At 41.7% G+C, this 14,169-nt stretch overlaps 1 protein-coding gene across 1 annotated transcript in view; it reads left to right on the top strand.

The window, feature by feature from the left end:
• The window catches only part of THSD4 (thrombospondin type 1 domain containing 4), a 137,388-nt gene that overhangs the window by 100,892 nt on the left and 22,327 nt on the right, over positions 1 to 14,169 (top strand). The window contains exons 8-10 of the mRNA XM_070953348.1: positions 10,433 to 10,608; positions 11,181 to 11,277; positions 12,529 to 12,762. Of these exons, the coding sequence (XP_070809449.1) occupies positions 10,433 to 10,608; positions 11,181 to 11,277; positions 12,529 to 12,762 (507 nt within the window). The remainder of the gene's footprint in view (positions 1 to 10,432; positions 10,609 to 11,180; positions 11,278 to 12,528; positions 12,763 to 14,169) is intronic.

The raw sequence follows: 14,169 nt of genomic DNA, 5'->3' as shown, positions 1-14,169 counted from the left end.
TCTCTTTGCAGCATACTGTACTGTAGTTTGTGCTGCAGATAAGTAGAATATCTACTTTTAAATGCAGAAATTATTATTATTACTTTTTTTGGATACTGCTGTTGAAAGAAAAGAAAAAAAAACAGCCAAGGAAAAGAATGGTGTAAAAAGCTATTAATATTTTTGGTTGAGTCCTATTGAGGCATGAGCGAAGTTTGGTATTTGGAAGAATTATTTGCTTAGCACATGCTAAGGAGCCGGCATTAAAATGATGGTGGGAAAAAGCCCACAAATTTGATTAATGTGCAAGCTAAAAGTTATTTCTTGCTGTGTAAAGAATGCGTTTGGAAAAAGCCTAGAGTTATATTTCTGTCTTGGGTGGGAGCCTACGTCGCATCGCGGTTAACTCTTGCAGCCGACATCTGCTTAACACTTTGTCATGTTTATCCCCGTCTTCCTTCCCCGTTTTGAAATATTTCCCTTGAAATGTCACCTTGAAAGAAGCGATGAATAAAAGCAGAAGGAAACCTTTGAACAGAAATCTATAGTTACAAGGAGCAAGCGAGTGCACAAAGGAGCACATTCCAACAAAATAGTGTATTTGTCCTTGGGGAGAAGATCTTTGATTGACTGTTTAGTTGGAAAACATCAGTGAGTTTCGGGTTTCTTTTTTGGCCACGGTGGACCTGCTGCTCACCTCCTTTGTACATTTTGATCAGCCGGCTCTCATGTATATGCATGTAAAGTCAGCATGGTATCCGTTTGCTGTAGGATGTCGCATGCATGCAAAAGTTAAACCTGGAAAAATGGAGGAACTGGGAACTGGCTGTGTAGGACCTCTCAAAGTCAAGGAGCAGTGGAGGAAAATGGGGTAGGGTTTTCTGCTTGAACAGGATGTTGGACTAGAAGGACCAGGGGAGACATGATAGCATCTTCCAATACTTGAGGGGCTGCCACAGAGAGGAGGAAGGGGGTCAAGCTATTTTCCAAAGCACCCGAAGGCCAGACAAGGAAGAATGGATGGAAACTGATCAAGGAAAGATTCAACCTAGAAATAAAGACAAACTTTCTGACAGTGAGAACAATCAACCCATGGAATAGAAGTTGCCTTCGGAAGTTGTGGGAGCTTCATGCCTGGAATCTTTCAAGAAGAGACTGGACTGACCTCTGTCAGGAATGGTGTAGGGTCTCCTTGCTTGGGTAGTGGGGTTGGACTAGATGACCTCCAAGGTTCCTTCCAACTTGTTATTCTGTTATTCTGAAAGGACAAAGATATCAAATTGCCCAACAAAGGGTCATCTCCAATACTTTGTCCTATCAAACTCTTTCAGTTTGGACCTGACCAAAGCCTAACTAGCCTCTAGGTCAGAACCGTCTTCCTCCATCCTCTATTCATTTGCTGAACAAAAACTGAAATTCGCAGGCCACTTAGGGTGTCACCAAAGTTTTGAGCAACTCCTCATTGGGACCTTAACTTTATTGTTGATCTACTCAGCCAACAGATTCCATTCTTGACCCCCTGGGTGTTTTTTTTTTAGCAATAAAGCTGAAAAATAGGGAACCAAACCAAGCTCCACCACTTGTTCCGAGTGCTACAGGGTCCCATCGCTTGTGCAGAAAAATGACTCAAGTGCATATGATTGATGTGTAAGCTAAAGTTATTTTTGCTGGGTGAAGAATGTATTTGGGAAAAAAGCAACAGGAGTTGTATTTCTGGTTTGTGTGAGAGCGTACAAATACCTCCTGCAGCCAACATGCATTTTGAACTGTGTTTTATCCCAAAATATTTAGCGTGGACTGTGTTGATTTGATCCAGTGAGATTCTTAATTCATATCAGATTTCTTTGAGATTTCTTAATTCATATCAGCTCTCTTAATCTAAATCAGATTTGGGTTATGTGGGAAACAGGGATGTTTCTAAACTGCGAACATGAATTTCTTTTGGTGCCTTCTTCCTGTAACAAATAATTGGAGAACTTCTGCCAACAAATTTATAATATTGGGTTAGAGACAGAGGTCAATTAAAGACAGTTTCCTGAGTTTCTGGGGAGAAGAACAGTTAAAAACCCAGCTTATGTATTCTCAAATTTTATTCACCATTTTCCCCTTATCTCGCTTCTTCAGAAATTGCCAACATGATTAAAAGATCAGTTTTCTTCAACTCCCTTTTGTCCCCCAGAACCTTTAATCACGCAGGCCATTAGTTGGTAATTTTAACCTCTCCCTGTTTCAGCCTTTGCTTCTGCAACAGAACATGGCAGGTTTTGTTCTCTCCGTCTGAGAAATTCCACGCTTTATTACCAGAAAGAGCTGAAATGCTTAATAAAAGCATGCAAAAAGGCCCGGCTTTTATTTGCAAAAACAATCGATCTCATTTTTACTATTAATGTGATGGAATTCAGGGTATCTTGTGCCAAGCTCATAGTGATGAAAATGACAATCAGGTTAAAAACTCTCCCAAAGAAATCTGAACCCTACAGTTAATATTGACTCAGGTTCTTGACAAAACACTAGCTTGTGTTTGTTTTGATGTCAAGATCTGGGGCTGTAAGCCATCTCTCTTGATTATTGATCAATAAATAGTGGAATGAGAGCAATGCTTCATACTGGAAGCAGCTTAGATATTGTGTTGGGAGGTAGGGGATACATTAGTGAGTTTGCTATGGGTTCTCAAGATGTGGTCTAGAATTGATTGATTGGTCTGTGCCATACAGTCACTGTCAGTTCTTAACCTAATAAATTGATTTTCTCCAGGACACATTGCCCCAACCTGGTCCTTCAAATCTTCCACCCATCACTGCTGTCCATCCATCTGGCACTGGTCATCCCCTTCTTCTCTTCCCTTCACTGTTCCCAGCCTTTCCTATCTTCACTTAATAGACTAGAATAGAATAGAATAGAATAGAATAGAATAGAATAGAATAGAATAGAATAGAATAGAATAGAATAGAATTTTTTATTGGCCAAGTGTGATTGGACACACAAGGAATTTGTCTTGGTGCATACGCTCTCAGTGTACATAAAAGAAAAGATACCTTTATCAAGAATCATAAGGTACAACACTTAATGATAGTCATAGTGTACAAATAGCAATCAGGAAACAATATCAATATAAATTGTAAGGATACCAGCAACAAGGTTACAGTCATACAGTCATAAGTGGGAGGAGATGGGTGGTGGGAACGATGAGAAGATTGATAGTAGTGCAGACTTAGTGAATAGTTTGACAGTGTTGAGGGAATTAGTTGTTTAGCAGAGTGATGGCATTTGAGAAAAAACTGTCCTTGTGTCTAGTTGTTCCGGTGTGCAGTGCTCTATAGCGTCGTTTTGAGGGTAGGAGTTGAAAGAGTTGATGTCCAGGATGTGAGGGGTCTGTAGATATTTTATGTATATTTAATGTCTCTGAGGTAGGACAATTTGAGTCTGGTCATTTGGGCCTTGAGTGAGACCTCTGGAGTGATTTGTTTGTGGCCGTCTGAAGATCAGACGACCTATTTCAAACCATTGTCATCTGGCACCATGCTATGGTTCTTCTGAGAATAAGCGGATTAAATCCAGTCTCTTAAGAATATGGCAAAAACTATACTCAAACAATAGATTTGGAGACAGTGGAGATCCATGGAGAAGGAAAACAAGTTTATGGTCCAGACATATGACACGGGAAAAACTTTATAGCTCTCAAAACTTTGAAGGAATTCTAAATATTGGAAGCAACATCTATATTATTGAAGTTTTCTCCAGCCAATTCCTGAACCTGAAAACTTGATATAATTCCTGTATAGATCAGGAACAGTTAAAAAAAAATAGTACCCTGAAGGAATAATAATAATAATAAATCCGGTTTCTCTGATTCTGCAATTTGGCAAGCGGTTAGAAGGCACTTTCTGAGGGCATCATGGATGTGCCAACTCGACTCTTAATTTGTATGCTAAGCCCCACTTTGGCTGTGCCCAGCCTTACTGTGACTCTTCACATTCTCAACATAAAAAAACAACACTTTAATCCTTCTTTTGAATTTCTTAAGCTCTTCCCTTGAATTATGTAACAAGGCAAGGCGACTGATTTGAGATTAAGAGACCTTTTTCTCCCTCTTTTGGGAAATCTTGCAGGAGAAGTAATATTGCATCCTACGGATAAAGAGTTCAATTAATAAATCCTCCCGTTAGCTTTTTTAACGGCTTGATTACAGTTTAAAAATAGAGCTGCGTTTAATTGGATTTGACCGTCTGGCTTCACCTAAACGCAGCCATTGAGTCCTGATGCATTTTCCAGTTAGCTTTTTTTTAAAGATGATCCCTATGGCCTCCTTCTGGTCCATGGTATTTTGTAGACAACCTGAAACTTCAGTGATGTTCAGGGACAGATAACAGATTAAGAGAATTGGAAGGGACCTTATAGGACATCTAGTCCAACCCCCCGCTCAATCAGGAGATCCCTACACCATTTCTGACAAATGGCAGTCCAATCTCTTCTTGAAAGCCTCCAGTGATGAAGCTCCCACAACTTCTGAAGGCAACTTCTGTTCCATGGGTTGATTGTTCTCACTGTCAGAAAGTTCCCCTTCATTTCTAGGTTGAATCTCTCCTCATTCAGTTTCCATCCATTATTCCTTGTCTGGCCTTCAGGTGCTTTGGAAAACAGCTTGACCCCCTTCCTCTCTGTGGCAGCCCTCAAGTATTGGAATACTGCTATCATGTCTCCCCTGGTCCTTCTCTTCTTTTCACTAGACTAGCCAGGCCCAGTTCCTGCAATGGTTCATCATTTGTTTTAGTCTCCAGTCCCCTAATCATCCTGGTTGCTCTCCTCTGCATGTTTTCTAGAGTCTCAACATCTTTTTTTATAGTGTGGTGACCAGAACTGGATGCAGTACTCTAGGTGTGGTGTTACTAGGGCTTTATAGAGTGGTATTAGTACCTCCCTTGATCTTGATTGTATCCCTCTGTTAATGCAAATTTTCCCTGTTTGGTACCCTCTATCTGGGTTGAACTGTGGAGCCACCATACATCTGTAGAACCCAGAGAGAAGGAGGTCTACAAGTGATATCTCCCCCTACTTTCAAATGTCCTGTTATTTCTTGGAGGTTGCTAAGGTTGACCTAAGATAGAGTGATGTGTCAATTTTGGCTCAACAAACTGTCTTCTCCTCTTCTTCTTCCTTCTCCTTCTTGAATAATGCCATCACCATGTTTCCCATGCCTTCTTTTTCCTCGTTCTCATTCCTGAATTTTGGTGATGACTTCATCCAGATTCAGTTTTCTCCTGGGCTGGTCAATTGTACATTTTCCAAGAAAACCACCATCCCATTTTGGAGCCCAAGCAGCTCTCAGAAGGAACTCCCAGGTTCCAAAAATGAAATGGATTGCATTCCATTCCATTCAAGGAAACAGACATTTTTCTTCGTAAATATTTTTTAAGACAAAACTCAGAACATGTTTTAGAGTTGGAGAGGCAGCAGCCAAGTCCCTCAGTCCCAGCATGGCCTATGAATTGAGTTGGATTAAGTGACCAAATCAGAAATTACATTCATCTGCCTCGGTCTGCTTAGGAGTCCTCCTTAAAAGATGCCCTCTTCCCTTCCGTTGTTTTTATGTCAATGTTCCTTTCCATGAGTTTCCTGATACTCAGAAATCAGGGGTTGTCAGAACAGGACTAAGACTTCTTGGAAGAGGAAAGGATGGCGCTGAGTCAACAAAATAGTTCAGGGATTTCCAGAGCAGACTCAAGCGATAGTTTTCTCTTGTAACAAATATGTAGTAAGCATTTTGTTGTTGTTGTTGTTGGAAATGAAGGTCCCGAGAACCTTTTGAAGGTGATTGACAAGGATGAACTTTCATAAAATAAAATTCAGGACAACTCACTTAATAACCGTCGTGGTCGTTTGTGGTCATAAATCAAGGGCTATTTGTATTTAGGTAAAGGTAAACATGTGTGCTAGTCATTCCCGACTCTTGGGGGCAGTGCTCATCTCCGTTTCAAAGCCAAAGAGCCAGCACTGTCCCAAGATGTCTCCATGGTCATGTGGCCGGCATGACTCAACACCAAAGGTGCACGGAACGCTGTTACCTTCCCACCAAAGGTGGTCCCTATTTTTCTACTTGCATTTTTTATGTGCTTTTTAGGTTGGCAGAAGCTGGGACAAGTAACAGGAGCTCACCCCATTACGTGGCACTAGGGATCCGAACTGCTGAACTGCTGACCTTTCGATCGACAAGCTCAGCATCTTAGCCACTGAGCCACCGCATCCCATCATTTCTATTTATTAACATCGATATTGCAGAAAGTTATGTTTGGAGATTGCCGAACTCATTGGCTAACTCTCTTTGGAAGAAGTTTGGAAGCATTCAGCCTGTCTCTTTCCAATTGCAATTCTGGTTCAGAATTTGGAAATTCAGCCCATTTTCCCCCTCCCAGCATAGTTACTGCTATGGCAGGGAAAAGAGGCTATGTTGTTCAACATTTCCCCTTCTCCCCAGTGTAAAAACTCATCAAGGGTTTTAATTTGAACAGTGTGAAATGGGAATTCTCCATCCTGTGGGGTTTAGCAGTTTTATCACTCAATGTTCCAGACAGACAATGGTCTGCCCCTTGAATGGTTCTCATGCTGTTCAAATATCACTTCCCCCTCCCTCCTTGGCAGCCTCCCATTCATAAAGGGAATGAAAAAAATGTCTTTCTCGCTCTCTAAAGCCCATTTCCAAACAATGCAGACACTGCACTTCTCAAGAAATCAGCTGGTTTTCCAAGAATTGGTGATGAAGGGTAAATTTTCAGAAACGTCCTGCTGATTTGCTGGTCGGAAAGCCAGTGTTTAAGCAACAAGAAAGAATCTGATGATAATTTAATCTGCTAAGGGACAAAGCCCTTCTCTGTGGCATTTGTTGCTCCTGCCTTGCCAAGCTTTCAACACCTTATTTGTCTCTGTATCGCAAGCATTTCTTTTGTGTAGTCCCCAAACTCTGAAAAGTGCAGATATTGGGGGAAACACACCCCTATCTGTGAGTAAGTGGAAGAATGTTGAGGTCACGTTCAGACCGTGGATTGGTTTGGGGTTTGGGGGGATTTGAGTCCAAGTTAAATGTCTCCATATTCCTGAAAAATGCACAATGCAACACAACCAGAATACAACACAATGCAGAATGCAATGGCAGTTTAAGAAAGCTTCCAATCTTTTTTTTAAAAAAATAGATAAACAAATATATTTGCCTAAATAAGCAAGAATATTTTAGCCTAAGGGCAGGAAGACTGTGATGCAGTGCTGGAAGAGAATGACTAACAGTGAAGGCATTCTGTGTTCCTGGAGTCATTATTCTATTAATTATAGAATATTTCACTCTCATCACCCATTTTTCTATGTGCTCAGAGGAAGTATGCAATGGAGTACCCCAAGGCTCTGTTTTAGGCCCAGTACTCTTCAACATCTTCATCAATGACTTGGACGAGGGTATAGATGGGGAACTCATCAAATTTGTAGATGACACCAAGCTGGCAGGAATAACCAACATTCCAGAAGATAGGCTTAAGAGAAGGATCTTGACAGACTTGAACATTGGGTGCTAGCTAACAAAATGATATTCCATGGTGAAAAAAGTAAGGTTCTACATTTAGATATAGTATATGTGGTACCTTGCTCAATAGTAGTAACTGTTAGAGGGACCTTGGAGTCCTAGTGGACAACCATTTAAATAGGAGCCAGCCATGTGCAGCAGCTGCCAAAAAAGCCAACACAGTTCTAGGCTGCATAAACAGAGGGATAGAATCCAGATCACGTGAAGTGTTAATACCACTTTATAATGCCTTGGTAAGGCCACACTTGGAACACTGCATCCAGTTTTGGTCGCCACGATGTAAAAAAGATGTGGAGACTCTAGAAAGAGTTTGATGAAAAGCAGGACTAGGGGAGACATGATAGCAGTGTTCCAATATTTCAGGGGCTGCCACAAAGAAGAGGGAGTCAAGCTATTCTCCAAAGCACCTGAGGGCAGGACAAGAAGCAATGGGTGGAAACTCATCAAGGAGAGAAGCAACTTAGAACTAAGGAGAAATTTCCTGACTTCGAGAACAATTAATCAGTGGAACGCCTTGCCTCCAGAAGTTGTGAATGCTCCAACACTGGAAATTTTTAAGAAGATGTTGGATAACCATTTGTCTGAAGTGGTATAGGGTTTCCTGCCTGGGCAGGGGGTTGGACTAGAAGACCTCCAAGGTCCCTTCCAACTCTGTTTTTCTATTCTATTCTATTCTATTCTATTCTATTCTATTCTATTCTATTCTATTCTATTCTATTCTATTCTATTCTATTCTATTCTATTCTATTCGCAATACAACTTCATTGAAACAGTTCTGGAGATTTAAAACTGAGCCAGAGCAAAGGTGGGGAATTAGTTTCCTTGGCTGTCCATGGTATTTTCAGGAGTCTTGGGTCCAAGTTCAAAGTCCAAAGGCATCAATAATCTTCCTATCCCACTTTTAACTAAGTCCAATTTTGGCTTCGATAGAGAGTCACGATGGAATATCATAGCTTGCATGATTCTGAGATTGCACGATTCAATGTTGTTCAGGCTACCTTATGTATCAAGATCTGCCTTTCTGGGAAACATCACCTTGTAATTCAGATGGAATTAATTTTGGAAGCCTGATAAGTGAAGGGAAAGTTGCAGGCCGAATGATGCAGGGAGATCTCAGAAAGGGAATTAAGGATGGGAGGTGAAAAGTATCTAGAGGTAGTTTTTTTTCTGGTGGAATCTGGGCACCTTCTCATTTGCTATTTGACATGAGTTCAGAGAAATCCTCATTTCCTCCCACTCTTTCCCCCTGAAGTCTGTCTCAAATGAACTTTAGGTCCAAATATCTGAAGAGATCCATTTGCTGATTGCTATTGACAAATTTAATTTGGGGCAACTACGCAACCAGATGTTGATGTATGTTCTGGCTTTTAGATACTGAATATCTCTGCAAAATTTCATTGTTAACTGTTGAATCCTAGCTCCATATGCAAGCATACACATACCCCTATATATCTAGCATCAATTTTAAAAGCTTGCTACTGCACTGAATACAACTGGCAATTTGCAGGAGATAATCCCTGCCCTGGACAATATGTTATTCCTCCTTTTCTAACATAAAGTTAGAAGAAACAAGAAATGGGGCTATGGGCTTATCCTACAGATGAAAGATGCTGTTTTTCTCATGCCTGGGGCTGAGGTATATAGAAGAAAGCTTTTGTTCATGATCTTATCTTCCAGAGATTCAATTTATCAACAGAAACACCCAAAGATTTATTTCCACTCTCACTAAGAACTGATTCAGTTTAAGGGAATGTGGCCTTAGAAAGAATAATTGAGAAAAAACTTTAGAGACCTTCAAGCAGTTTTAGTGAGAGGTGATAAGTGTTGGACTCAAAACATTTTCCTTGCATAGTATCTGTTGTACCAGATAACTTTTTCCCATTATAGTTGTGCTTCTATTTTCTCTTTTTCTGATTCCTGGTTCAGCTACGACAATGATGGCAGGATCATCCATGGTCCATATACATAGCTATCCCAGCACCATCTGAAGTCCCTGTGCTGAAAAGGAGAAATTTCATCAAGGATTCATCATTGATGAATGAGCATATATTATGCGATCCATAAACTCATATCATGATAAGAAACTTCCTGGGGAAATATGTAAAAGTTGTGCAAAGTTAAGTGGAGCCATTTATAAAAGGAAAGATTTGAAATACTGGGCAAAATCAGTTCAATAGATTTGCCTATCCTTGTAAGCACCTTCCATCCAAGAAATAGTTGTGTCTAGTCTTGTAGGACAGAAGAAGGCAAAGCTAAAAACAGTAGGAACGGTAAAGTGTCAGTACCATGGACAGTTCACAAGGGATGATCGTAGTATTAAGGACAACAAGCAGATAATTGAAAGGTTATTCTTACTAAAGCAGGGGTGAAATCCAGCAGGTTCTGACAGGTTCTGGAGAACCAGTAGTGGAAATTTTGAGCAGTTCGGAGTAGTTTGAAGAACTGGCAAATACCACCTCTGGCTGGCCCCAGGGTAGGGTGGGAATGGAGATTTTGCAATATCCTTCCCCCAGGAGTGGGGAGGGAATGGGATTTTGCAGTATCCTTCCCCTGCCATGCCCACCAAGCCACACCCACCAAACCACACCATGTCCACCAAGCCACGCCCACAGAACCGGTAGTAAAATAAATTGGATTTCACCACTGTACTAAAGTCAAGCATCTACTCTACCTGAAAGATTGTAGCTCGTGATTATGTCATTGTTGAATCCTCACAACCACAGAGATGGATCTTCTCCATGACCACCTACTACTAATTTGTTCTTCCAGGTCTCCCAATGAGACACTCATCACTGCCGTAACTGTCTATTTTGTAGTTAATTATTACTTTCTTTAATACTTTACTTTCTTTTTCTTTCATTCATTGTTTTCTTTTCGTTGTTCCTGCAGCACTACGGAGTCGATCAGGACGTGCTATCATCAATGGGAATTGGGCAATTGATCGACCTGGGAGATACGAGGGAGGAGGAACAATGTTCATCTATAAACGACCCAACGAGATCTCAAGTACTGCCGGGGAATCCTTTTTAGCAGATGGCCCAACCAATGAAATCTTGGATGTCTATGTAAGCATCAAATATCATTTCTTTATTGAACTAGACGAGAGGAATCATCCTTAACAATTAGAAGTTAGGAAATAATTTACTCAGGGATGAAATAGTTTTCTAGGTTAATTTTTCATTTGGATATGTTGAGAAGGAAGTCAGAGACCTGGGCAGGTGTGTGTGTGTCTGTGTGTGTTTATTTATTTATAACCCGGTGTCAGACCTGCCTCAACTTGAACCTTTAAGGGAGAATGATCCTTAATTCCGTAACAAACAAAGGTATAGTTTACTAAAAGTCAGGTGAAATACAGTAGAGCAAAGCCAGAATGGAAAAGCACAGCAAATTCCTAAGTGCAACTTAGTGGCAGTTCTGACACCTAGACTCTGATGGGTACATTTATTTTTTATTTTATTTTATTTACTAAACCTATATGCTACCTATCTCTGAACTTGAGAGGGGACAGAAAAATGTGGAGATGAATAAAGCTACATTTTTTTGTGGAGTTTTGTGGATCTGGTTTAGCTGGTGGGATGAACTGGGTTTGTGCATCGGAGTCAAATCAATGAAGCTGAGATTCTTCTTCCTTTGACAGATGATTCATCAACAGCCCAATCCAGGTATACATTATGAGTACATTATTCCAGGTCCCAACACCATCAGTTCCCAGGTGCCTCTTCACAGACGGCCAGGTAAGAATCCAGTGATTTCCTCAACCAATCTGATGGCTTTCGCTTTGATTGGCAGGGACTTCTTGAACCAGGCATTTTTTTCCCCATCCTTTCAATGGCAGGAAATGGTTCTTTCTGATGCATCCAGTAAAGCTATCTTTGAAAACAAAGCATCACATTTGTCCCACTGGGCTTTCTTTTTTTTTCTTGAAGGCATTTCGCTTCTCATCCAAGAAGCTTCTTCAGTTCTGAAGCTTCTTCCAGTTGAGTCAGAACTAAAGAAGCTTCTTGGATGAGAAGCGAAATGTCTTCAACCAAAAACGAAGTCCAGTTCCTTTTGAAAAAGCCCCTTTGGGACAACTATGACCTGGATGACTGAGAATCTTCATAGATATCACATTTGTCATTGTTATTTTTAAGGTTCCCCAAACTTGATAGCTTGATCAAAAGATTATTTAGGAGGCTCATCTAACTGCTCAGTCTACCAGGTTTGATTTCTCTAGTGCAGAGGTCTTCAAACTTGGCAGCTTTAAGACTTGTGGACTTCAACTCCCAGAATTCTCCAGCCAGCATAGCTGAAGTCCACAAATCTTAAAGCTGCCAAGTTTGAAGACCTCTGCGTTTCAAATATTGTTTGTTTGTTTGTTTGACCTTCACTCCTCTAAGGAATTAAATGCTTCTGAAAGGTTATTCTGTAATCTTTCTGGACATTTCTGCACAATTCTCTACATGCAAAATAAATTTTATCCTTATAGAGAAAACAGATTTTATTCATGGAAAATAAGGGGGGGGGGGATAGAATGAGGCCTATTTTTTAAAAAATTCCACCCAATGTCTCCATGTATTTTCATAAAATGCCTCTTCATCAAATTTTTGGGTAGAATAAAGGACACATTTCTTTCCCCCTCACACCAATTCTCCCCCCTCCCCTCAATTTCCAGCTATTTAGCTGGTGTATTTCCCATTGTTGCTTCAGTTTTGTTCACATCAGGATGCTTTAACTGAATGCTCTGCGTTATTGTAAGATCGGTCAAAGAACAAACGTTAGACTTTTCAGCCTGGTGACAAATAGAATATCTTATTCTAAACAGTTCGCGGCCTTTGCGCCTTTCAAACCGTCCTTGCGCTTTGTGGTTCGCTGCTACAAGTAACCTCTGAATTTAGGTGGTCACCCCAAGTCCTGAAGGGCTTGGGGGCCATTTGTATTCCGGCTGGCTCATGGCCGAGAAAGACACATTTGTTCTTGTGGTGCGATTGATCTCATGTGCCTAGGGGAGCCATTCAATGGCCAACTGGATGTGACAGAAACCGTGAATTACGAGGAGGAAGATTTGCATCAGGAGACAAGCAGTCACCCGAGACAACCAGGGATGAGTCAGCCTGGAAGATTTCCTTCCCAAGTTCCAGACAACCAAGTCCCTCCTGTCGGTCAGCCTCCGAGACGCAGCCGGGAACATAACTGGAAGCAAATTGGAATGACTGAGTGCAGCGCGACTTGTGGGAAAGGTTGGTAGTTTGTAGAACTCACCCATCTGACCTTGGAAAGGCTTCCATCTGCCGAGGGCCAGAAGTGAAGGAGGTGGAGAATTTAGCTATGGATTCATTTATTTATCCCATCTCTATAACTGCCCGTCTCTGCCAAGTGATTCTGGGTGGCTTACGACTCTAGAATTCTAAAACAGATCAAACAAGGAAAAACAAGGAAAACAGCCAGAAAAGAAAGACAAACAGCAGCCAAGATAGTTAAACAATCAATTGAGTAAGATCGAGAAACAGGGCCCTTAGCAGATTCTGATCCCCAGGCTTGGGTACATAACAGGGGTGAAATTTTAAAAATTCCTCTACCGGTTCTGTGGACGTGGCTTGTTGGGTGGATCCTCTCACTGCCTCGCCATGGATCTCCAAAAAGGTTGGCTGCTCTGAAAGCATTTATAGCAGTGGTGAAATTAAAAAATTTCCCCTACCGGTTCTGTGGGTGTGGCTTGTTGGGAGGTCATGTGACTGGGTGGGTGTGGCCAACTCAACATCACTCACATCGAGGGGCTCCTCACCGGCCCCTCCCCTCCGAGCCACTCCTTGTCACGAATGGCAGGAAAATGGGGAGGGGAATATTCCTGCCTACCATCCTTCCCTCAGTCTGTGCTGAGATTGACGAATGGATGACAGGCAGGAAAATCCCCTTCCCCATTTTCCTACCTTTCACAAAAATGGCTCCATTCCAGCTGCTCCCCTCCCCCATCCTCCTCCCCCCTGGGGACCACCTTAAAAGGGACAGGCTGCAGCAGCTCCATTCTGAATGGAAGGAGAAAAGTTAGCGGCAACTGGTCGGGCGTGGGTGAGGCCAAGGAGTGGTAATTACTACCAGTTCAGCGAACTGATGCCCATAATCCCTAGCGGTTCGCCTGAACCGGTCTGAACCGGTAGGATTTCACCCCTGGTACATAGCCAAGTTTTTAAGGTTTTATGAAAGATCAACCGGGTTGGGGCAGCAAAACAGTGTCAGTTCTCCTTCTCTTACTATTTGGGACATCTTCAGGGCTTCCCGATGCCAGCTGTCATTTTCCTTCCCTAATCATCTCAGTTACTGAAGGTTGACTTCAGGAGGAGAAATTTCAAGACATTCTCTGCTGGAAAAGTTGACGTAATTCCATCTGAAGTTTAGGACTTTCTAGAAACTTTTCTTTTTCAGACCCGGGGTGAAGAACCCCCTTCATGTTGGCCAGGTCCTCCTCCATTTTTCTTGGTCTTGCAACCTTCCTAGAAATAAAAGGCTCAGCTAAATCTCTGTCCACATTGGCCAAATCCAAAGCAACTTCCAGAATTTCCCACATTTTGGACCCAAGGAAGCTGCCTCTTCCAAAGACTTTGGGGCATGTTTTCCTCTCCTCAATCATGCCCCATCCTTAGAGTTCC

Source organism: Pituophis catenifer, unplaced genomic scaffold (assembly GCF_029215685.1).
Source record: "Pituophis catenifer annectens isolate HBS135680 unplaced genomic scaffold, rPitCat1.0.hap2 SCAF_14, whole genome shotgun sequence".
Lineage (NCBI taxonomy): Eukaryota > Metazoa > Chordata > Lepidosauria > Squamata > Colubridae > Pituophis > Pituophis catenifer.
The sequence above is the reverse complement of the archived record's forward strand: the minus strand, read 5'-3'. Positions and strand labels throughout refer to the sequence as shown.